The sequence below is a fragment of the Protomyctophum parallelum genome, assembly GCF_964188405.1.
Source record: "Protomyctophum parallelum genome assembly, chromosome: 18".
Taxonomy (NCBI): domain Eukaryota; kingdom Metazoa; phylum Chordata; class Actinopteri; order Myctophiformes; family Myctophidae; genus Protomyctophum; species Protomyctophum parallelum.
The window spans coordinates 30218240-30244313 of NC_139716.1; the positions used below are offsets into that span (position 1 = coordinate 30218240).

Consider the following 26074-nt stretch of genomic DNA (forward strand, 5'->3'; position numbering starts at 1 on the left):
GCGCGCACACACACGCACGCACGCACACGCACACGCGCACACACACTTCGTACTAATTGATCTCAGTGGGTTTCTCCGCTCCACATGGCTTCCATGATTCCTTATTAAACATGGTCATCAAAGCCTGCGCCGATCCTCCATAAACATTTATGCACCACTTAATGGACCCATCACAAATGACGGATTTGTGTTTCATTGTTGTAGAGACTTGTTGCTAAGAGCTCTTTAAAAGCCTTGCATACGTATACGTACGCGTGCGTGCGTGCGTGCGTGTGTGCGTGTGTGTGTGTGTGTGTGTTGGGTGGGTGGGCCAACAGAGTGTGTTGGTGAGATCATATGGGTTTAGAGTGATTCAAGGATCAGTGTTTAATTGGACGACTACTGTGGTCTACCAGGCTGGGAGAGAGAGAGAGGAGGGGGTTAGAGTGGCTAGAGAAAGAAAGAAAGAAAGACAGACAGACAGACATTTTGACTGAGCCTGTGAGAGAAAGACCATGAGAAAGAAGAACACAGGAGGTTGAGGGAGCACTGATGGCATAATAGTACAGGAACTCTATAGAAAATACAGGATCAACCTCGATCTAATTGCAAAAGAACCAAAACTCAGCTGATTTTGTATCTTCAATATATCCTGAATGACAGAAAAAAAAAGTTGCCTAGAATTGTCTGAGGGGAAAGTGTTGAAAATGGCCTGTACCGTCCGTCATCACAAATGTGTTGAGGTCAGCACATTTGGGCAAGTGGCTATGGCCGTTATTAGCCCAAGGAGTGTTTTATGCAAAACTCAGCATCATGAAAACACCCTAGTTTGACAAGCCCCCGCCACCCCCACCCAGAAACGTGCCTGCACAGCCGAGTATTATAAATCTTACTTGAAATGTCTTCTTACCCCCCCCTCCCCCCCCCTTGTCTAAGACAAATTTCTTCCTCGGGAGACAAATAATAAAGAACCTTGAACCTTGACCTTGACATGTCACATCCATACAGTGTAAGAAGGGGAATGGTGAAAGTGAAAGATAACACGTCAACGGGAACGATTCCGTGCACTGTATGCTGTCTGTAAAACGTGTGTCTGTGTGTGTGTGTGTACGCATCGCAATAAGTACTATTCTCTCCTGTACGGAGGACCTCCCAACTAGCTAAAGCCCTCAGGGAGAGAGAGGGGTCTCCTCCGTGTCTATGGGTGGCGATGAGAAATGACACACCACATGCCGTCTGCTCGACCTCAGCGCTTGTAACCAGCAACAGGCAACGCACGCGCACACACACACACATGCACACATGCGCGCACACGCACGCATGCACGTGCGCACGCACACACACACACGCACGCACCATGCGTTCACACCGTGGGGTAAATGATAGCATATAGATAATGCGGCACATTCCTATGTTTGATTTACTGCTCTGTTTTTTTTCTTTTCAAGACTCATCTACCTGGGTTTATGGGGAACTGGGTGGAATGATTATAGCCACATTTTGTTCAAAAGAATGCTCCTAGTAAATGTTTTACTTGGAATTGGCCCTGGGGAGCAAATGGGTGTTGGTGGTGAGGAGAACATTGTCAGGTTAAGTTGTTATAGCCACAGAGTACACTAAAATTATGACTTTCCTATATTGTCCTAAATTAATTGTTTGTTCTATTTCTTCTCGCACTCATCTGCTTCATTAATCATTAATATTTAAAAAAGCGAAAGGGGCTTCTGTTCTTTATTTTCAGTATTGTGTGTGTGTGTGTGTGTGTGTGTGTGTGTGTGTGTGTGTGTGTGTGTGTGTGTGTGTGTGTGTGTGTGTGTGTGTGTGTGTGTGTGTGTGTGTGTGTGTGTGTGTGTGTGTGTGTGTGTGTGTGTGTGTGTGTGCGCTTTTTGCACTGGTGTCAAATGTCTCGCTTATCCTCTCCCAATTATTTATTCCCAAAATGTCAATGAACTGTACAGAAGCTCAGCTGGAAAACAAAAGTTACAAAATCAAACCATCTTTATTACACAGTTGTTTTGTGTGTGTGTGTGTGTGTGTGTGTGGGGGGGGGGGGGTTGTTTTTCCACTCGAGTGTAGAAATTGGGTGCATTTTTCCACTTCCAGTGTAATTAACCCTTTTTGGTGTTTCAACTAAGCATCATGTTGTACTTTAGCTATTGGAAAGATAGCAGATCTACAAGCTCATAGCGCGCCACCAGGTCTGCTATTTTTGAAAAATCGAAGAACGACTGACATAGAAACAGGATTTTTAAGACAATTCCACACCACTAAATGTTTGTCATTTCTGCCCCCCCCGCCCCCCCCATGCAGTGCGCTCCTGTCCGGCGCTGTCGCGGCCCCCACACGGCTTTCTGAGGTGCACCAAGGGAGGCCCCGCCTACAGGACGGAGTGCGAGGCGGGCTGCGAGCGGGGCCACAGGCTGGAGGGGACCCCCAGGCTCACCTGCCAGGCCAACTCCCAGTGGAGTGGACCCCAACCTCGGTGTGTGGGTAAGCCCCCTAGAATCCTGTCTATAATTGTAATATTCTGGGACTCTAAAATAACCACACTTGGAGAGCATTCAAACACACAGGTCTTTACTTGGTGACTCTCAAAGCAGAGAGAAATTCTCGGTTTCACACTCTATACGGTAAATGCGTTTTCCCTTTGTGGAGCAGAATGGCTGTTTTATTATACGCTTGGCCTTAGATATGTTTTTAATATGTTTTGGCTAAATGACATTGCAGACATCTGTTAGGAAATGTTAGTCCCAATTCGCAGCCTGTATAAACCCCTGTACTGGCATAATTGTGGAATGAACGTATCCCAGTCCCTGGCATCTGTATACTGTACTGTGTATACTGTATGTACAGTATAGTGCTGGCTACTCAACAGCAGTCTCATGGTTCTGTCGCCTGTGGATTGACATTTGATGGATCTATCGCAGGGGTGCCCAAAAGGTAGATCACAAAGGCTGTGCAGGTAGATCACATGACATGGCCCTCAAAAAGGTATAATTAAAATAGGCCTATAAAAAGCATATATTAATGATCAAAATTCACAAAACGCCTCTTTTTGGCATCTGTCATTAATAGGTGACTTGATTGATTGACAACAGGGCCTGTGTCAAGGTAAAATGAGTCAGTAGAATTATACAAAGAACCCAAAAACTCACACAGAATGGGATGAAGACTTTCCCCTGACTATTTCCCATTGTTTGTCTTATGTGTAGCGCCAGTGCCGCTATTACAAAGCCCCATCTGGTACATTTTTGGGGTTGTGGGTAGATCATGTTGAGCTTGCCATTCTTAAAGTAGTTCTCAAGTCAAAAAAGTGTGGGCACCCCATGGGATTGACAATTACTAGACACCATAGAATTATTCTATGGTGTCTAGTAATTGTCAATCCCATTTCCATGCTACATATCCCAGCTGTGTATACTCTATATCTGTGCGTTCTCTAAAACACACCCGAACGCACCGCACGCACGCATGCACGCAGCTTTTAGATCTGCTATTTTTCCAACAGCTAAAGTTTATAATAATGGTTAAGGTGGTTAAAAGCTATATTGGTGACACAGAACTTTAAGGATTTGGAAGCGTCGCTTCCTGCCGTTGGAACTACCGGTATGTGAGTTCACGGTGTCTGCTTCAGTGACTTTTACTGTATCTGTCTGAAGACGCAGACCCTCATGAAAGTCAAAGAGCGTTATTTATGTGTGTGGCAAGATAAGCACTCACGCACGCACGCACAAGTACATCCCAACCCCACCCCAACCCCACCCACACACCAGCCTACACATAACACGCATACACTCCCACACAAAACAACCACAAAGATACTAGTCCCTGACACACACACACACACACACACACACACACACACACACACTGGCACAGTGGTTGAACATATGGTGTGGATTTGCTCTGAGCCACACTACATCACCCCCAGAGAAAGATAGATCAGCTCTCTCATAATAAAGAGTGATGCGCATACGTCTTCTGAAGCACTCTCTCTGTCTCTCTGTCTCTCTCTCACCCACGCAGACACACGCATGCAGTTACGCAATACTTCCAGTTTCAAAGAGGGAGAGCCGTATGGCATAGCCTCCACAGTGGTTTTGCTCTGTGTTTGTTTGCTCAAAGAGACGGAGAGAGGACAGAGGATATTTTCATCGCGTTGAGATGGTCTCGTGTTGACTTTGTCTCGTGTTGACTTTGTCAACGTCCCTATACCGACTCGCTCAGCAGTTTTCTTTCATAACTGCCAGTGGTACAGATGGAGAGAGAGAGAGAGAGAGAGAGATCCATTCATCCATCCAACTGTTGTCAGACCTGGTTCTTAGGTTGTCCACATTAAGCCCTTCTTGTCTAAAACAGACCTGTGGTCATTCCCTTTCTTAAAATTAATTTCCGATGTCGTTTTTTTTTTTTTTTTTTAGCCTGTTCGGGGTTTATAGCCACTGAAAATGGCCTTTATTGTTGACGAGTATAGCAGACCTTGCTCAAAGGCCTGTGAGGTCAAATCGCTTCATGGTGAAATGGACATGTTGATGCTCTTCCAGCAGGCTTCTGCCAAAGCCTTTTCCTTTAGTGTAAATCATAAACATTTATATAGTCTCGTATATTAAACAATAGATACCAAGTTCAGCCACAATACATGCATTATTCAATTAATTTAAAGACCTGGTGTCCAGGTGTGCGCCATGGAAAGCTAAAGTGTACACTATCTATGCCATGCAGGGCATTTATGACTTCCCTCCTCTGATGGTCTCAAACCCTGTACACACCCTGTACAATTCATTCTATGTTGATCTGAGCCACGCCAAAGCGCCAGCAGTCTGCCGTCACCCAGGCGGATGCATTGCAGGTCGCTTCTCGCCCCCAGGGCGTCTTACTGGTTATTATAAGGACAGAATTATTTTTCTTCAAAAAAGTGTACAGTGTTTGTTAAAATTATGTTTTTATGTGGGCACACCTGAACTGATGCCGCACCCACAGCTGTTGTTGTACGATAAAGGGGGAGGGGTTAGGGGAGGGGATGTCACTACAGTATATCACTGATTTTTTTCCTTTTCCTTTGACTGTCAAGGTTTCAGCCTCCAGGAAGAAACCCTGAATACAAAGACATGACATCATTGCACATAACAATCTAATCTAACATAAGACAGCCGCCCTATACTGTCGTCACCATAAACACATGAGAAACAAACAAACACGGCACTACCATCTTTAACGACTCATTTCAAACTCAATCTTTCTCTCTCACTCTCTCTTTTATTTTATACTCTCTCTCTCTGTGTGTGTGTGTGTCCCCTCCAGAGGTGCGGTGCCCGCCCATGGTGACGCTGGCGCACGTGGTGCTGTTGCCCCCTGTCTGTGGGAAGAAGGACGTGTTGCCGGGCGTGGCGTGTCAGCTGTCCTGTCGCGACGGCTACAGTCTCCGGGGAGACCGGAGGGCGGTGTGTCTGACCACTGGCTCCTGGAGCACCGGCGCCCATAAAGCCACCTGCAGAGGTACAGTAGATGGTGTGTGTGTGTGCGTGCGTGCGTGCGTGCGTGCGTGTGTGCGTGAAAAGAGTAATCATCCAGATCAAGAGGTTTCTGATTTGCGTCAAGCTTTGTGTGGCTGTGTTCTGCGCCGGTGAGAGCAGGATCTCCCAGTTTGAGATGAACTTTGAAGCCCACTCAACCCATAATAAGAGCGAACGCGAATGCGCATTCGTGTGCGCACGTGTGTGTGTGTCACTGTGTGTGTGAGCCAGAGAGAGAGAGCAGACAGACAGGGAAAAAAACAGGTAGAAAAACAAGAGATACACAGACGGAGAACACAGAGAGAGAGAGAGAGAGAGAGAGAGAGAAGGTCGAGATACAGACAGAAAGAGAAAAGCGCAGGAAACTTGGACGGGGCAGAAGAACGTTTTTTCCATTCCGTATTCCCCCCTCGTCTGAATTCTTTCCTCCTTTGTGAATGGTGGGAATGGGGATCTCTCTCTCTCTCTCTCTCTCTCTACTGTATGTCTCTCTGTCGGCGTTAGGTCACTACTGTATAACTCAAACCATATCAGGACTCGTCTCGCGTCCGGCGGTCTCAGGGGGGGGGGGGAAGCGGTTAGAACCGACCACGTCCAGATGCCTCATGCCTGACACAGGTGTACCGGGTGGTGTGTTTGACGAGCAGCCTTTGATCACCAAAGTCCATTGAGACAAGAGAAAAAACCTAGCAGTGCTCCAACCTTTTCATGTCAAGGACACACAGAATTATCTGCACTTCCATGGACCCCCACCCATCTGGAAATATGTTGTTCCGGGAAACCCCCCCCCCCCACCCCTAGAAGCAAATATTTGAGTTTAAAATGTTCACTGTGAAAGAATATATATATTCGAAGATTTGAAAAAATATCAGATCTACAAGCTCGTAGCGTGGCATCAGTGCCTTGCTAGGTAGGAGCTTGTAGCTCTGCTAAAGTTTTAAATAATGGTTAAAGTGGTTAAAAGCCATAATGTGACATAAATGTGTCCTCAGGTCTAAATGGTTATTTACCTATACTTCATTGACAAAAATAGCATATCTTCACCTTCTTAAACTCTTACCTTCTTTTTTTTAATATGTTTTTTATATGTTATTTTATATTTTTTATGGAGGGACAGACAGTAGGCTGACAGGAAATGGGGGAGAGAGATGGGGGGGGGGTGACATGCAGTAAAGGCCGTCGGGATCGGGAGTCGAACCCGCGGCAACACTGCCAGACTGGATTACCAGCCAAGGTGCCTGGACCGCTGAGCCATGGCCCAGGCCAACTCTTACCTTCTTAAACGTTTTTCAGGAAAAATGAAACCAGATATTTATTAATCATTTTACCTAAAACGTTTATGACAATTTATGACTATTAATATAAAAATAGTACTGTCTGCCAGTTATGTAACATAAGATGATTTTTATAGGGTGTAAAAACACCAAGAGGGGGGCGGCGTCTGAAAAGCTAGCGGCGCCATTCTTGTGGGCTTTAAATTCTAGCCCACATCACTCAGAATAGAGTGACGGTGGTATGTTTTTGTAAATATTGAGCTCGTTCTTGGCGACAACATAGTGAACCAACACCAGGATGGATAGAAAGAACGTCGGGCCCAAATACATTACAAGGACAAGGACAATGTCGTGAATAAACACGGCTGTGCTTAGATACTTTGTTGAACGTTATGTCTCTGTGCCCGTGCGCCGTACAGCCGAGATCCAAGCCATTCTACGTCTTTTTGTAAACTCGTCAAATCTGGGTTCCTTGATGCTGTCTCCATGCTGGAAAGCTGAAAATCGAATTCCGTTTTCTGGCTCATTCCTTCGACGTGACCTGCTGTGGCACTTATTTACTGAGCAAGTCTGCACCATTGTGAGGTCAGTTAAAAAAAAAAAACGTATACAAGCACACCGGATAGTCCCTCAATGTAAACAAACCAGACAAGCCAACAAGTATGGCGGCCGCTACCACGTGACACAAATGTTGACGCCCCCTCCAGGAGATTTTGGTACACACACTATAGGCCAATTTACCTAATTTAGGCAATTGTTTTCTTGGCCTATAAGTTACAAAACCATTTTACTCAGTCACACTCTAGAGATAGGCCATTTTACTAAAAGGGTGATCATCAGCATCAATCATTTCCCTCAAAAAACTACTGCTAGGTCTGCTATTTTTGAAAAATGGAAGAACAGAAAACTGTCAGGATGTAGAACACATTTTTTTAATCTGATCTCAGGTCAGAACAGTGCAGGCGGACAGACTTCACAAAGGGCGACACCGAGGGAACGAGAAAAGAGAGAAGTGAGAAGAATAGAAGGTGTGTTTGCAGGCTCCGTTTATGCTCTCAACCCTCTCCGATGGTGATGACACCAACAGTGAAATATTTAACGAGTAATAAAGACCGACAAGGCAGATCGGATCCGTGCGTGCGTGCGTGCGCGCGCGTGTGTGTGCGTGCGCGTGTGTGGGCAGGTCATCTGGTCCAGCTGGTAACAGCTACAGTATGTTACAACAACAGGCAAGACCGACACCTTGTCCATCGACTCTTTTCACACTTCTGCAGGCCTGAAACTCAACCAAACACTCACACACACACACAGTGTATAACTGTGGGTATAATTTATGATCGCTGATCACCGCACACCGCTCTATATGGCTACTATCAGCGTTCAAGTATAAGCCAATCTAAGCATTAACGTCATGAATCAAAATGCTGCCACATTACTTTTGACAGCCGTAAGACGTATAATCCCTCTATAGAAGAACCTCTACATCCAGTGACCCGTACGGCTCTCCGTCAGCGTTGGACAGAGTTTGAGGTAATGGATTGGAGGGAGATAAGAGCGGCATATTAGACCGCACGGTACGGTCAGACGTCAGTGAGTCAGCCTCACTTGGAACGGTCTCGGACGCTGCTACACCCTTCCCTTTGATTCAGTGTACGGGGGGGCGATTGGAAAAGGCAGGCGTGTAAAGTAACTATTTACTTAAGTACTGTACATAAGTACAATTTTGAGGTATTTGTACTTTGTTTGAGTGTGTCAAAGTCACAGTGGCAGCACACCTAAACCTAACCTTAACCCATGTCTAACCAATGAGTAGTCTAAACTAAGTATGCACCCCCTTTTACTTCTACTCCACAGCATTTCAGAGGCAATTATTACACAACATAATACATTTCAGCCCACTTCAGCCCTATATACTTTTCTGCCATTTGAAAATACCCGATCTACAAGCTCACAATGCGTCGCTGTGCGACACATTGTGAGCTTGTAGATCTGCTATTTTCAAATGATTTTCATACATTTGCAAACTTGAAATGGGACATTCTGCATAACGAGTACATGTTGATGTCAATACTTTTGTACTTACTTAAGTACATTTTGAATTCTGTACTTGTACTTGAAATGGAGTACTTCTATATTGCAGTATTGGTACTTTTACCTAAGTAAAAGATGTGAGTACTTTTTCGACCACTAGGAAAAGGTCAAGTTCAGATGACATCACAACATTTTCCCTGCGCGCTAATGAGCTGCAGGTTTGCGTTGAATGATGTGAACGTTGAAGCACTGTAACACTTTAGTAGTATATCATTTATAATCTGACGGATGAAATAATGCTTTTAAGTACCACTTAAGCCCTATATAAGCCCATTAGCCCTTTTTATGCCAATTTTATGCCACGAATAAGATAATTATTATATTTACTTTTGCTATTTCGTCCAGGCTCACTGTATGTGCATGCGCTGTCACTATTCATCCTCCCACAATGAAGTATATAGGGCCTATAGATCCAGTACTTCGCAAACGTATAGCCAAAAATGCTGTGTGCTATTTTTGCATTGTTTTTTTTTAAGATATTGAAAATATTTTAGAAAGTTTGGGGCATGCGTGTTTGTGTGTGAATGATTACGTACATACGTACTCTCTCTGTGCGCACACGTACGAGTGCGTCTGTGTGTGCGCGCGCGTGCGTGCGTGCGTGTGTGAGACTTCGGGGTTGGCTCACATTCACCCCTTGCTTTCTCTCCATTCCGAATATTCCATTTCAACAAACAAACAACTTTATTACACGTCCCAATCTGTGATTACCCACCGGGTGTGATATGAGGTGATTAGCGGTGATTTTGTGCACCTGTGCACCATGTCACCACTCCTTTAAAAGGAACCTACATTGTAGTCACACTCCACACTGATGAAGGCTGGATATAGGCCGAAACATTTGTCCTTAATTGTTCAAATATGAAATAAACGATTTGAACTGCACTCTCGGTGTGTGCGACCACACTACCGTTATCTTAACAAACAAACAAACAAACAAACGACGTGGTTTTATTTTGTGTGTGACCCGCTCCAGACTCGGAGCCCCCGTGGATCCAGTGCCCGCGGGACGTGGTGGCGGGGACAGACGAGCGGCGCGGCACCGCCAACATCAGCTGGGAGGTCCCCGCGGCGTCAGACAACTCTGGAGAGGAGGTATGTCATGGTGCCCAGCACATAGACTGTAAAAGAAATATGGACAAAGCGTTCTCCGGGATCTGATATGGACGTAAGATGAAGCCTGTCAGTCCTTGAATTGTAAATCGCCATCTTTCTAGATCCGTTTGGGCCCAGCTGGCCCATTGGCTGGCCCAGACAACGAAGTGTTACAAGTCCTGGACCATAAGTTGGCAGAATGCACTGGACTCAGGCAACATGCAGCCCAGCTTTAAAACCCATTTTGTCCTGAGATCAGATTCTAAAAATGTCTTCTATATCCTGACAGTTTTCTGAAAAAGCTATGTTTCTAATGTCAGTGGTTCTTCGATTTTTCAAAAACAGCAGACCTACAATGGATACAATATTGATATAGGGATGTTTTATTGCTCCCAATCCGATTCCAATCATTTGAAAATGACGCGATCGGCTCCGATTTCTGATCACGTGATCGGATCGGGACAACACTAGTCGTAATGGCTCATTTGACACTTCTACACAATCTGCAAGCTCACACAAAGTTGTGACGCAACCAAGTGTAAAATGACTTGTGTCTTTTACTTATACCGGATGTCTTGTCCACCAGTCCCTTCATAACATTTTAGTCTATTTTTTATTTGTTGACGACATTGTCACTATATTTAGTCTTAGTTTTAGCCATCACAGCTTAGTTTTAATTTAGTTTCCATTTATTTTAGTCAGTGAATAAAGGTATAGTCGCTGAACATTTTTCATCATAGTATTGTCTGTATTTCCGTCTGCTAGGTGTCAGTTCAGGTGAAGCCAGTCTACAGTCCACCCCAGCTGCTCCCCATCGGAGAGGAAACCATCACCTACATAGCGACGGACCGGAGCGGGAACCAGGCCAACTGCTCCTTCACTGTTAACGTCATAGGTGAGCTCATTGTGGCGTTCGACACGCCGAAGCCAAATGGATTGTTACATAATGTTGCTTCCTTCCAGCGGGTTGGAATTTGTTTGTGGAATGGTGTGTGTGTGTGTCACAATACGTTTGAGAAGATAGTTATTTCATCCAATTTGTTCTACAGAATCACTCACTGCATGCATGGTGAACTAGTATCATAACCTTACTCATTTTAGAAGGAAAAAACCCCAAATCGTTTGTTTCACGGAAATAACCCATTGATATCCCGATTGACTGTATAGCATAAATGAAATAACCCATTGATATCCCGATTGACTGTATAGCATAAATAACCCATTGATATCCCGATTGACTGTATAGCATAAATGAAATAACCCATTGATATCCCGATTGACTGTATAGCATAAATGAAATAACCCATTGATATCCCGATTGACTGTATAGCATAAAGGAAATAACCCATTGATATCCCGATTGACTGTATAGCATAAAGGAAATAACCCATTGATATCCCGATTGACTGTATAGCATAAAGGAAATAACCCATTGATATCCCGATTGACTGTATAGCATAAAGGAAATAACCCATTGATATCCCGATTGACTGTATAGCATAAAGGAAATAACCCATTGATATCCCGATTGACTGTATAGCATAAAGGAAATAACCCATTGATATCCCGATTGACTGTATAGCATAAAGGAAATAACCCATTGATATCCCGATTGACTGTATAGCATAAAGGAAATAACCCATTGATATCCCGATTGACTGTATAGCATAAAGGAAATAACCCATTGATATCCCGATTGACTGTATAGCATAAATGGTGAGTGAGACACACAGCGAGTCAGAGTGTCTATCCCTCAGAGCATACTTATTTACACGCACCTGGACTGTGGGGTGCAGGGACAATGCAGCAATCATGTAAGGAGGTACTATAGGGCCCTGCACACCATTCTTTTGGTAAAGGATTACTTTATTGAAAAAAACGATAACGTTTCGATGGTGTGCGGGCCCTATACCTCCTTCCAAGAGTGTCTACCTGTCGTTCGTGCGTGCTCTCCTCTCCTCTCCTCTCCTCTCCTCTCCTCTCCTCTCCTCTCCTCTCCTCTCCTCTCCTCTCCTCTCCTCTCCTCTCCTCTCCTCTCCTCTCCTCTCCTCTCCTCTGCGTGTGCGTGCGTGCGTACGTGCATGAGTGAGTCGGTCACGGTGAGGCACGCGCATTAACGGGGCCTCATATACAAGCTGTGCGTCAGCCACATTCGTCCTGGCAGGTGGCAGTCAGACACGGTCTCTCGGTAGCAGCGTGTTAAAAACAACGGTGTCCCGTGTCAACCGCCGCAGTAATGCCAACAGACAGTAAGGGGGGGGGGGTTGTGCTAAAGCTGTGGTGTAGCCATCGTGAGCATAGTTCCATATGTTGTTATGAACGTGGAATGTGGTGTGGGCGGCCGGGGGGGGGGGGGTTTATTTGAGACATGTGTTTCACACGGTGCCCTGCTCTGACACTCTGTATACCGACCGACATCATCGTGTGTGAGGAGTGGGGGAACACGGCGTACCCTCGTCGCGTTACTCTAAACCCTGTTTATACAGTATTGTTACAGTCTACTGCTCTCTCAAGCAGATGTATAGCCATAAAATACTTTGAGACTCCTTGACAAGTTGTCAACTCCAACCATAGCTGCCTATATATATGATACTCAAAGAAACTTTTGTAAAATGCTATGTATAGTGCCGTATACCTAACGCTGAAACGCTGACAACCATGTCCTCCTTTCTAAGATACGGAGTCCCCGGTGATTGACAGGTGCCGGTCCCCGCCTACTTTCCAGGCCACAGGCATGGAGACAGCGGTCGTCTGGGATGTGCCGCAGTTTTCCGACAACTCAGGTATGTGTCTGCTCCCTGGCTCCTCTCCTCTCCTCTCCTCTCCTCTCCTCTCCTCTCCTCTCCTCTCCTCTCCTCTCCTCTCCTCTCCTCTCCTCTCCTCTCCTCTCCTCTCCTCTCCTCTCCTCTCCTCTCCTCTGTAGGTGATGATGGTCATGCGGCCTGGAAAATAGCGATCAGGAGGAAATCATGTGTGTGTGTGTGTGTGTGTGTGTGTGTGTGTGTGTGTGTGTGTGTGCGTATGCATGTGTGTGCGTGCGTGCGTGCGTGCGTGGAGAAACGTTAGAAAACCTCTGAAATAGCAGATGAATTCAGTGTCTGAGAGTTGGCATGACATTGTACACTTTCCAATATGCTGTGCGTGCGTGCGCGTGCGTGCAGAAACGTTAGAAAACCTCTGAAATAGCTCCAATATGCTATGCGTGCGTGCGTGCAAATGTGACAGCAGAAGGGTGTGGAACACTATAGGTAGGATGGAGTGTGAATGGTATTATCATCATCACCGCTCAGACCCAGACTGTCCACCTCTCTCTCTCACTCTCTCTCTCTCTCTCTCTCTCTGACAGCTCAGAGTCGCAGGTGTTTTCCTTACAAAACGCAGCGTACAATTGTGGCCTTTAGCGTTCGTGCAGGCCATTTATCATGCTGTCACTTTTCTTTAATTGCCTGGAGCCTCGCTGGGTACATAATACCGCAGTGGACAATGCATTTGAATTGCATATCAAATCTCCTAATGGCAGCAATTGGATTCGCAGCCCCGAGGACCATCTGTCAGCGTCATAGTCGAGGCTGACATTACGGGAGCTACACCCAGTCGTTGCTCATTGTGTTTCTTATTCAAACCCTGGCCTCGTGAGCCTTATTGTGTCTTATTAGTTCAATCTACCACCAATATACTGGTCCATTGGTTAGCATTATTTTGTACACCCTCTGAGTTAAAGCTGCTTCAAGCAATAATATGTCAACATTTTAATGACTTTGTTTTTTATTATTATTACTTTTTTCTATGACACATCTAGGGGCCACAATCTGCATTCAAAGATTTTCCTAGAAGCCATGTCATTGGTCGGAAAAAAACCCCCGGTCGAAATGACAAATCGACCTATGACAAAGCTTCTAGGAAAATCTTTGAATGCAGATTGTGGCCCTGGCTAGATGTGTCACAGAGACTACATTCTTTTCTTTTGGGGAGCGTTTTACCCATTGCTGGCTGTCTGAATACCAAAAAATATATGAATAAAAAGGGTCATTCAAATGTTGACATATTATTGCTTATAGCAGCTTTAAATGAAGAACAGTTCTAGCCCCTACACTGCTGCTGATCGGGAACGCACCTCCATGTTAAATGCACCACAGGCTGAAAAATTAATAAATAAATAAAGATGCCAACTTCAAGATATCTCGAAAAAGCTATTATAATACCATCTTGGCCATTCACGAGATCACGAGATTTGATTAAAGAGCATCAATCCAGCTTTGTATTTTATTTTGGCTTCCGTCGCTAACCTCCATAGGGCTCCCATTCAGGTGGAAACGGCCTACATACCAATCCTCGGTTCGTGCACGCCGCCATTAGTTTTTTTTTAGTGCTCAGAATGGGATAAAGTAGGATGTTGGGAGCTTAATTCGAGGTCACGTTAAGAATAATGATAGTCTGATCGGTGCTACACAGCCGCGAGCGAGACTGGCGCGACAATGGCGGACAATCGCTTCCGGGTCGGCCCGGATGAGGCCTCTTCTTCTCTCTTTGTGTTGCGCATTTCACTGACACTGGCATCACGTTATACCGCCTATGGTATCGTGAGGGAATGTGTTAGGTTGTTTCTGTATAGGACCCCAGGACTACAGGTATACCGTTAACCTTTTTGATACGATGTTTGGAGCCTCATTCAAGCCTCAAGCGGAGCCTGCGGCACCACCAAGGGCAAGGTGGAGCCTGTGGAAACGTTGCGGCCTCGAGAATCCACCATTCCTGAATTAAGTGCCTGGTGCTGGGAGTCTGGCGCAACGCACAGGGCCTGACCTGGTGAGAGCAGGAGTGGACCTGGTGAGACGTATAGGAGGGGCCCCGGACAGGAGTCAACCCACAGAGCCTATAGTCCTTCCACGTGCCAGAATGGTACCTCCCAGTCCCGGCAGAGTATAGTTCAGGAGGAACGGATTGTGTGGCCCTGGTTTTTCCCTAATGGGACTGATCGAGGGTAGCTACTGGGACGTAAGTCGGGACTTGATCACCCCGGCTGGGTCGCCTGAGTGAGGGGTATATGATGTTGGGAGACCCGAAACCCCGATGACCTTGGGAGGGATACATCACTGAGGATACGTCCCAGGTGCATCCATGTATGTATGTATGTATTGTATTTAGTTTTAGGAAGTCACCATTTCCCCCGCATTTGCCCCCCGGCGTCTGCAGGATTATTGTGACCCAGTCCCAGAGCTACACAGTAGACGGGGAGGTCACGGATGGGCTATGGGTACAGTCTGTGAGGTCACAAATGGGCTATGGGTAGTTTGGGTACAGTCTGTGAGGTCACGGATGGGCTATGGGTACAGTCTGTGAGGTCACAGATGGTCTGTGGTCACGTCTTCACCAAAAGCGTATTCACTCCCTGTTGTGAAAAGTACCGAAATACTTGCAGTGCAATAACAGCATTCACGATCATTGCAGGCACTAATTAAACGCACGCAGTGTGAGCTAGTACACAGAGTAACGGCCAATAAAGGCTGTGACTGCTGCTGCATTGCCCCGAACTGATGTTTTGCACATGGACTGTATAAGTAAGTGAGGGGCCTGTGTGTCATAGGGCTGAGCAAACAACAGGCCAACAAACGTGACGCATAACCAGTGTTGTTTTTGGCAGCAAATTTCTATTTTAGTTTTAGCCATAGTCTCTTGAATAGGTTTCATTTCATTTTTGTCACATTTTAGTCAGCTGGAATGTCTTAGTGTTTGTCTAGTTTTAGTCGACTAAATCTACAGTTGATTTAGTCGACAGATGTATTTTGGCGGGCCATGATGCCGTCGTAATGACTGTTTTTACACTTGCTGAAAATAGCAGATCTACAAGTTCACAACGTGTCGAGCTTGTAGATCGGCTATTTTCAGCATGCAACCAAGTGTAAAATGCCTTATACTGGATCTCTTGTCCATTAGTCCCTTCCTATAACATTTTAGTCTAGTTTTTATTTGTTGACGAAATTGTCAATATATTTAGTCTTAGTTTTAGTCATCATAGCTTAGTTTTCATTTAGTTTCCATTCAGTATTCGTCAGTGGAAAAAGGTAGTCGACGAACATTTTTCATTTTAGTTTTAGTCGACGAAAACAACACTGGCAAACAGGCCAACAAACGTGCCACACAGAGAAGCAGATTTCCCCTAGAATCACACAAACCCATCTCAATCCCATATACAAGCAAACTACATAATGAAGTATAGTTTGCTTGCCTGCCGTTGCCATTCTTATTATCAGCTCACTTCATCCACAATAAATTGTCAGGTCTGGCCATCGGGTAAAATTCAGTTATGCTAATAACTAAGTATCCAATATAATGAGAGTATATAGGCCTATCATAGTTAAAACCAAAAAACTTGGATTTAGAATTGACGAATCGTCACTAATCCTCACTAATGCTCATTATTAGATGATACCATTGACATAATTTGGGTAGGTATAGGGTTGGTAAATTCACACGATCATTTTCATTATTTATTGAGTGGTGCAACCACTCCTACAACCAGCAATGTCCGACCGTGTTCACTCGACTATGTGTATCTGAGCACCAGCATATGACTATTAGTACCAGTAGGGGCGCTGTGCCAGAAACAGAGAGAGAGATAGTGCTGCTCTGTTGCCTGCTAATGAGAGAGAGAGAGAGAGAGAGAGGAGGAGGAGGAGGAGGAGGAGGGGAGGGGGAACTCAGTTCACACGGGTGTGATTTGTTTTTCTAACAATGGCTTCCATTACAGATTGCTACACTATAACTTTCCAGGATAGAGCAAGGCTGTAGTTTTCATTAACTTGTAATCATGTGTCTGAGCCGTCCGATACACATCTGACATGTAGAGTGTATAGTAGACAGAAATTCTACCATCGCATAATTAACCCATTTTGACCTGAGATCAGATTCTATAAATGTCTTCTACATCCTGCCAGTTTTCTGAAAAAGCTATGTTTCTATGCCAGTCGATTTTTCAAAAATAGCAGACCTACAAGCTCGTAGCGTGCCACTCAGTGGCGCGCTATGAGCTTGTAGATCTGCTATTTTTCAATAGCTAAAGCATAACATAATGCCGCCCCCAAAATGGGTTAAAGATAGGTATACCGTTACTGGCCATTAGTGGGCCAGTAAAAATCAATATACGGCCGAAGTTGTGCGATGTTGCTCCTTTTAGCCTTTGTGGTTATAAAATCTCCCATTGGCCGTAATTCAACACAACACGGCTGTTTTGCTCTCACGTCATACTTCTGTGACCAAAAAGCACACGGCGGGACGTGTGTGGACTATGTTAAAAGTCAGCGTGCTGTTCTATAGACCGAGATGCTGTTGCTTCTGGCGTGTTCTCCCCTCATATAACATTACTCAAAGTGCCCTGGTGTTGACAGACACACAACCAGACCTCCGCAGGACTCCGGGCTGCAGCCAGACACGTGGAATTAACACGCATATACGCAGGCACAGCCGCAGGCACGCACGCACGCACACACACACACACGGAAATAACACTGGAGGTCCACATACAGTAAGTACTGTACTGTGTGTTTTGAGCATTTCTCAAAAGGCTATATGCAGAGGCAGGTGCGCGCTCTCTCTCTCTCTCTCTCACTCACTCACTCACTCACTCACTCACTCGCACACACACACACACACACACACACACACACACACACACACACACACACACACACACACACACACACACACACACACACACACACACACACACACACACACACGCACACGAGTACATGTTGTCTCTTAATGATTCAGCCGCGGTTTAAACATGCACACTCTTAATTCCCCCCCCCCCAAACAACTGTACTCATTCCCCACCTGTTTAAAGAGGTGAGCCTCCATTTAAACACACACACACACACACACACACACACACACACGTGCGGGCACCCGTGTAATAACAGGTCAGTGTGTGGCTGCTGTGGAGACGCACAGCGTCAGGCCAGCACCACCGATCCCGCGTCACTGTTTTGTTTTTCCAGGGCCCACACCCTGATACTATATATAGCAGAGACGGAACGCACACACACACACACACACACACACACACACACACAGGCTATATACTGTACATGGGGAGACACCAGACATGTGTCAGTCCTGTTGGAATGTCTGCCGCTACTGTACAGTGTGTGTTTTAAATGGGGAGGAGATGGAGACGGAAGCATTAGGGGAGGGATGGGAATGAGGCGAAGGGTCACCAATACGCTCCATTTTGCATTTATATAGCGCCTTTATCCAAGGCGCTTTACAGACAATATTTTACATTACTTTCACCCATTCACACACACACACACACACTCATACACAAGTGGCGGAGGGAACCACACAAGGCACCAACCTGCACATCGGGAGCAACTATCGGTCGTCACTTTACTCCACCTTTAATATCTATAGAACAAATGCACTCAAGAGAACAGTAATGTATAGAGCAGGAGCTCCCGCCACACATTATAAACATAGAGAATAAATCAAGCTTTTAAAAAGAATTTGAAGGCTGCAGTGATTATGAAAGAAATCAATTATTAATAATAGGATATACAATGTTTAGTTTGTAAATTTGTTGTAATGTATTAATGTATTAAGTGTTTGGACCCCAGGAAGAGTATAGTCTTCACTGTAGTGAGGACTAATGGGCATCCGTAATAAACAATCAACAATAAACAATAAACTAGGCCCTAGTTGCTCCCGATGTGCAGCTATAGGGATTCAGACAGAGCCTTGCTCAAGGACACTTCGACACTTAACTCTGCATGGGGGAAGTCCCTCTGGATGGAACCGGGAACCTCACGGTTCACCATCTGGCTCATGTTCTATACCGGCCACTGAGCCACTGCCGCCCCCCCCACGAACTCACCTATACCCATACCGTAGGTGAGTTCCGGAAATCAATGGGAAATGTGGAAATCGTGGATACAGGAGTAGGAGTCTGTGAGTCTGTGTGAGACAAGATGCATGCATCCGCCATCCAGGCGGCAGCCTTTTTTTTTCTTTCCTTCCCTCCTCCCCACGAGCCTGGTCTAGGTTTATTATTTTCTCTACTGCGGTGTGATGTCCAGACATGCTATTCTCATGTTGCCTTGGACTTGTTTAATGTAACAGCTTAACCACGGGCTGACTGACGTCGTGTCTACAGTGGCACAATACCGCCCTCTGCAGCACTGAAAGTGAATTATTATTTAGTGGTGGCTTCCCGGTAGTATAGCTCTCCCCTGTTTCAAGAATGTTCACATTTTTTCTCCTCTTATAATCACATGGCCACATCTGTCCTTGTGTGTGTGTCCTTTAGAATAGTGGTTTTCATTCAACCTTTGTTCACATCAAGGCCCATTATTTATCCGGCATTTGAGCCACTTGAAAACTGAAGAATATTTTGTGTTATATCTTTGGATACGATTTTGACCACAATTCCATGCTATATTGATGTGGTAACCATAGGAGAGACAGCAGGCAAACGTCTAATTGTGTAGACTTCTTGAACTAATGCAGATTTTCAACAATCGTTTAACTCTTTGACGGCATACCATTTGGTTTCATTTTACGCTCTCAAGAGTTAAAGATCTAACAAGGGTCCATTTGGTTACCAACTCTCCATCATTTGGGGGCACCCGCTGGCCTAGTGGTCCAGGCGCATGCCACATATATTGGCTTTGGCCTGACAGCGTGTCGCGTGTTTGAGTCCTGTTCATGACGACCTTTGCTGCATGTGTTTACTTGATACTATCAATCAAGGCAGAAAAGCCAAAAACAAATCTTGAAAAAAAAATGGGAAAAAAAACTCTCCGTCATTTAGCTGTGGACCACCTGGAACCTCCTCACGGACACGGACCACTAGCTGGTGGTCCCCGGACCTTTGGTTAATAACCACTGCGTTAAGAAGTATTTTTGAGTGGTGCTGCACTGTTGCCTGCTAATGAGAGAGAGGAGGGGGGGGGGGGGGAGTTGCACCTCTCAGTTCACACGGGTGTGATTTTTAGAGATACAAGGAGGATGAAACGGTAACGGTATTACATTGTGTGTGTGTCCGTCTCACAGGTGCTCGTCTCTCAGTGAGTGGCAGCCACAGCCCTGGCTCCGTGTTCCCTGTGGGAGAGACGCTGGTCCGCTACACGGCCACTGACCAGGCCGGGAACAACCGCACCTGTGACCTCACCGTCACTGTCCAAGGTACACACACCTTCTGTATTGCATAATACGATTGGTGCATAACAGTAACTTTGTTTTGGTGTCACCGCTTTGTTTACATTTTGAGCTTGGAGCATTTTTGTATATGTTGTTGTATCCTCACTGAAGTGTCTTTAAAGTCAAAGTCATACTTTTGAAAATAGCCGATCTACAAGCTCACAATGCGTCGCATCGCGACACATTGTGAGCTTGTAGATCTGCTATTTTCAAAAGATTTTATTCAGTTGAAAACTGTAAATAGGACATTCTGCATAGTGAGTACCAGCTTTGGTACGCCAATACTTTTGTATACTTTCATACTCAAGTACATTTTGAATTCAAGTATACATTTTGAGTTTTAATTGTAATTTGTAGTCAAGTACAATTTTGAGGTATTTGTTCTTTACTTGAGTATTTCCAATTGCCAGTACTTTTACTTCTACTCCACTCCACTACATTTTAGAGGCAAATATTGCACTTTTACTCCTATTATTTGAAAGCTTTAGTTGCTACTTGCTAGTTACTATGTAGATTTGGATTTGGATTAGAAAATATACATTAACCATGTCAGCCCTATATAAATGTTGGCCATATGAAAATAGCTGATCTACAAGTTCACAATGCAAGATTCACGAGTCGCGACGCATTGTAAACTTGTAGATCGGATATTTTCCAAATATATTTACACATTTACACATATTTATACTTTTTGACGCCGACACTTTTGCACTTTTACTTGAGCACATTTTGAATACGGGACTTCTATACTTAGTTGTAACGGGGAGTACATCGACATTGCAGTATTGATTTTTGATTGATTGATTGAAATCTTTATTAACAGTTTGTAGAATTTACAGTACATTTTAAGCACAAACTCAATACAAAGACTGTCAACTGTGAGTGGACGACCCAATTAAGCATTACACTTGTTTACAACAGGGTCCACATTGTTCAATTCATCAAAACATTTAAGGACATACAAACATTTAGAGACATACAAATAGACATTTCTCTGTAGGTAAAGAACAGAACAGGAATTCATCATATGGGAAGCAAAAAAGGGAAAATATACAATATACAGTGAGGGAAAATGGGGTGGGGGGGTGGGGGGGATTCAGATTTTACAGAGGCCAGTTTCGAATTGCAGCCGTCCGTAGGTGCCCTTTGAGAGCGGTTTTGAAGGAGTCAAGGGATTCACATGTCTTAATGACTGTTGGTAGGGCGTTCCACATTTTGGTGGCATAGGAGCGAAAAGAATTTAGTCCCTTGTTTGTGCCGAATCTGGGTTGTACATGGTTTGTTGCACTCCCTCTGGTGTTGTGGGTGTGGACTTCGTTTACATTAAGGAAGTATTTAGACAGGTACATGGGTATCTTGGTGGTGTATCGAATCTTGTGGACCAGACCCATTGCAAGATGCTGTACTCTGTCGTCGACCCTAAGCCATCCCAGCCTGTCAAAGTGGGCAGGGGTGAGGTGGGTTCGGGGGGTGAGGCCAAGTAGGAGCCTGACCAGTTTGTTTTGAGAGGTCTGGAGCCTTGTTTTAAGGGCCTTTGAGGTGCTGTGGTACCAAGAGGTGGATGCATAGTCAAAGAAACCTTGTACGAGGGCTCCTGTTAAGGTCTTCAAGGTGGTTTTGCTGACCAGTGAGGAGATCCTGTGAAGGAATCTTGTTCTTTGATTGACTTTTTTGATTACGTTGGTGGCCATTTTATCACCGGAAAGATTGGCCTCCAGGATGGAACCTAGGTAGGTAATTTCATCTTTTCGTGTGATAATATTGTCACCGACTCTAACCAAGAAGCCATCTGCCTTGCTGAGTTTACTATTTGATCCGAAGAGGATGGATTCAGTTTTTCCCAGGTGTAAGGATAGTTTGTTATCAGCGAGCCAGGTGCAGATTCTACCGAGTTCAGAGCTGAGGGTCTTTTCAACCTGCAGTTTGTTCCTGTCCGAGACCAGCAGTGCTGAGTCATCTGCGAACAGGAACAAGTTGCAGTCACAAGCTGAAGTCATGTCGTTAACATAAATTAGGAACAGTAAAGGCCCTAGTATGCTTCCTTGTGGGACGCCACAGCTCACTGGGAGGGGAGGGGACAGTGTTCCGTTCACCTCCACCATCTGTTCTCTCCCCTCCAGGTAGGATTGCATCCAGCTCACTGATGTGCTATCAAAACCAATAGCTTTAAGCTTGTTAACCAGTATGGAGTGGTTCACGGTGTCAAAAGCCTTTTGGAGGTCCAGCATGACCATGCCGCAGTATTTTCCAGCATCCACCTCGTGTTTGATGTGGTCGCTCAAATAGAGGAGGCATGTGTCAGTGGAGTGGGATGTTCTGAAACCAGATTGGAACTCGTACAGCAATTTATTAGTGGCAAGATACTTTTCAACCTGTTCATAGACTATTTTTTCCATCACTTTCGAGATGGAGCTTAGAATAGAAATAGGGCGGTAGTTGCCGGGTTCTAATTTACTCCCTTTTTTGTACAAGGGGGTTACTTTGGCCAGTTTAAAATCTTGGGGGACCTGTCCCTGTTTGATGGAGAGGTTAACTATGTGGGTGATGACTGGAGCTATGGAAAAGGCTGAGTCTCTGAGAAATTTGGAGGGAATATTGTCATGGCCAGTGGCCTTGTGGGGTTGGAGGGCACTCAGTTTTTTAAGTACCTCCTCGGTTGTTACCATTGCCATTTTAAAATCATCTTTACAAACACCAAGGTTTTTTTTTTGATACTTTTTTACTTAAGTGAAACATGTGAGTACTTTTTCCACCGCTGAAGTGCCCTTGAGCAAGGCATTGAACCCCTACCATGAAATGTTCTATGAGCAGGGCCTGGCTGTAAACAAGTTCTTGAGCTTAGTCCAGTTACCCTGGGTAAACATGGTAACTTTGCTTTGCTTTGCTTTGCCTTCCACCATTGTCTTCCTTACGTCTCTGTCTCGTGTTGTGTGTCCACTATAGGCACAACGTGCGAGCAGCCCTACCAGCCTGCGAACGGCCAGTTCGTCTGCTCGGAGAACGAGGGAGGCGTCAACTGCACCCTGCACTGTAAGGACGGATACAGTCTGGCCCAAGACGCCGTCCACAGCTACCTCTGTCCCTACAACGGCGTGTGGGAACCCACGCACTCTCCCGACAGACCCGACTGCTCACGTGAGTGGACCGGAGGGAGCGAGCTCTTTTTTGCTTCAACACACTTCCACGCTATTATTATTATTATTAACCCAGTAAGACCTGATTCTACAAAGTAATGTCTTCTAAATCGTAAACAGTTTTCTGAAACTTTCAGAAAACTGTGCAGACTGAAAGTGCTAAACTGTTCAGCATAGTCACTAGGCATGTAACGATATATCGTATATCGATATATATTGATATTATATCTCGACGATATGTTTATTCAAAATTTATATTGATTTATTTTTAGGGGGGGGGGGCTTGTATGTGATATGAAATGTGAGCTGTAATCATATTCCATCATATTCACGTGCTTTTGGGGAGAAATGAGACAGACTCCATGCAGTCACTTTCAGTAGTAGAGGCCTGCAGAGGGGAGCTGTATGTGTCTGTGACACAGGTGATGGTCGTTATTGATGCTAATTAATACATCAAGGAAGGCAATTATGTTTCTGCATTGTCAAATAGGTCTACATCTATCCTAAGACGCCATCAAAGAAAAGAAGAAATGTTAACTCGAGCTAGGTTTAAACATGCTTTCATGTTTACAGTTGTTGCACAGAAATGAAGTAATTTTACATGAAAAGTAATGCTACTTGAAAAAAGTCATTTTTTCTGGAAAAGAATTGTGTTGAAAATATCGTGAAAAATCATATCGTGAACCTCATATCGTGATACTTATCGTATCGTGAGTCGAGTGTATCGTTACATGCCTAGTAGCCATGGATAAAATGTTCCCTTTGTGGTCATGCTCAATCTGTTTCAAAGTGATGATGAGATTACTGGCAATAACTGTGTGTGTGTGTGTGTGTGTGTGTGTGTGTGTGTGTGTGTGTGTGTGTGTGTGTGTGTGTGTGTGTGTGTGTGTGTGTGTGTGTGTGTGTGTGTGTGTGTGTGTGTGTGTGTGTGTGTGTGTGTGTGTGTGTGTGTGTGTGTGTGTGTGTGTGTGTGTGTGTGTGTGTGTGTGTGTGTGTGTGTGTGTGTGTGTGTGTGTGTGTGCGTGTGTGTGTATTTACCTACAGTGAACCGCATAGCCAACAACGGCTTGAAACCCTTTGAGATGCTGTTCAAAGCGTCACGTTGCGACGACGTCGACCTGGTCAAGTCATTCACTGGAGAATTCAACGCCAAACTCGGCAGCATGGTGAGTAACTGTGCACTAGTGTAGACACACTCAAAACACACGCACTTACTCACCACACGACGCACGCTTGAATTATGTCTGTCTTCCCCTGCAGCTCCCTAACATCTGCAGCAGTGACGACGTAGCATGTAAGCTAGAGGTGATGTCACAGGGCCAATGTCTGGAGTACAACTACGACTACGACAATGGGTTTGCTATAGGTAGGACCACTAACTAACTATACTGTTTGACTTATCCACTTAAAAAATGCTATGGGTAAGACCGCTAACTATACTGTTTGACTTATCCACTTTAACAATGCTATGGGTAGGACCGCTAACTATACTGTTTGACTTATCCACTTTAACAATGCTATAGGTAGGACCGCTAACTATACTGTTTGACTTCTCCACTTTAACAATGCTATGGGTAAGACCGCTAACTATACTGTTTGACTTATCCACTTAAAAAAATCCTATGGGTAAGACCGCTAACTATACTGTTTGACTTATCCACTTTAACAATGCTATAGGTAGGACCGCTAACTATACTGTTTGACTTCTCCACTTAAACAATGCTATAGGTAGGACCGCTAACTATACTGTTTGACTTCTCCACTTAAACAATGCTATGGGTAGGACCGCTAACTATACTGTTTGACTTCTCCACTTAAACAATGCTATAGGTAGGACCGCTAACTATACTGTTTGACTTCTCCACTTAAACAATGCTATGGGTAGGACCGCTAACTATACTGTTTGACTTATCCACTTAAACAATGCTATAGGTAGGACCGCTAACTATACTGTTTGACTTATCCACTTTAAACAATGTGGACCAGTAGGACCATTATACGGTTTGAACTTTGAATTATCCACGACCACTGTACTGTTTGACTTATCCACTTAACAGGGGCATTACTGGCCCACTATCACTTTCAATGGAGTACTGTAGGTGTGCAACAGTTAAGGCCTATTCATAGTCTGGATTTTCGGTGGTGAGGTGACCACCGCTCCGGTGGTGAGCTGACCACCGGAGCTGAAATAACGTTGAGCGGTGGTGAGTAAAAACAGAGAGAAGGGCTGGAGCGGTGGCGGTGGTTTGCTCTTCACAGCGGCTTGTGACGTCATGTTGTAGTTCGGTGGTCACCCCAGCACCGAAAATCCAGACTATGTATGAGCCTTTAGTCAAAAATAATTATACATAATCATCATACATCATCACGTTCTGGTCCAATCACTTTTGGGGTCCTCACATTTCCTCACGTTCTGTGCTCGGCCAATCAAATCATCGCCATGGGGTATAATAAATATCATGATGATGTCTGATGATGATGTATTGAACTACATAGACACACAAACACACAAAGCCACACGTTGGAGCGGTTAGCACCGTTTGTAATTTTCATTTTCAACAATTTCCCAAAATTGTGAAAATGTCACGTCCATAAGCATTAAGCTCACAACGTGTGGTAATGCAAGGCATTGTGAGCTTGTAGATCTGCTTTTATGTCAAAGTATAAAAAGCTGATAAAAACTAGTAAGCAACACAGATGCAACAAACTCATTAATAATGAGTGCGTACAGAGCCACGGGCATGCCAATATTATGCATGATAGACAGTTTATTGACTATCCTAGAGCGTCA

At 44.8% G+C, this 26074-nt stretch overlaps 1 protein-coding gene across 2 annotated transcripts in view; it reads left to right on the forward strand.

The window, feature by feature from the left end:
• Nucleotides 1-26074, forward strand: part of svep1 (sushi, von Willebrand factor type A, EGF and pentraxin domain containing 1) — a 182161-nt gene that overhangs the window by 101464 nt on the left and 54623 nt on the right. The window contains exons 6-14 of one of the 2 annotated variants that reach the window (XM_083789323.1): nt 2290-2469; nt 5281-5475; nt 9834-9952; nt 10718-10847; nt 12628-12735; nt 20003-20134; nt 23093-23284; nt 24328-24449; nt 24544-24649. In XM_083789323.1, coding sequence (XP_083645449.1) covers nt 2290-2469; nt 5281-5475; nt 9834-9952; nt 10718-10847; nt 12628-12735; nt 20003-20134; nt 23093-23284; nt 24328-24449; nt 24544-24649 — 1284 coding nt within the window. Of the gene's footprint in view, nt 1-2289; nt 2470-5280; nt 5476-9833; nt 9953-10717; nt 10848-12627; nt 12736-20002; nt 20135-23092; nt 23285-24327; nt 24450-24543; nt 24650-26074 lie in introns of those variants that run through there. The other variant, XM_083789322.1, reaches the window with a different exon arrangement.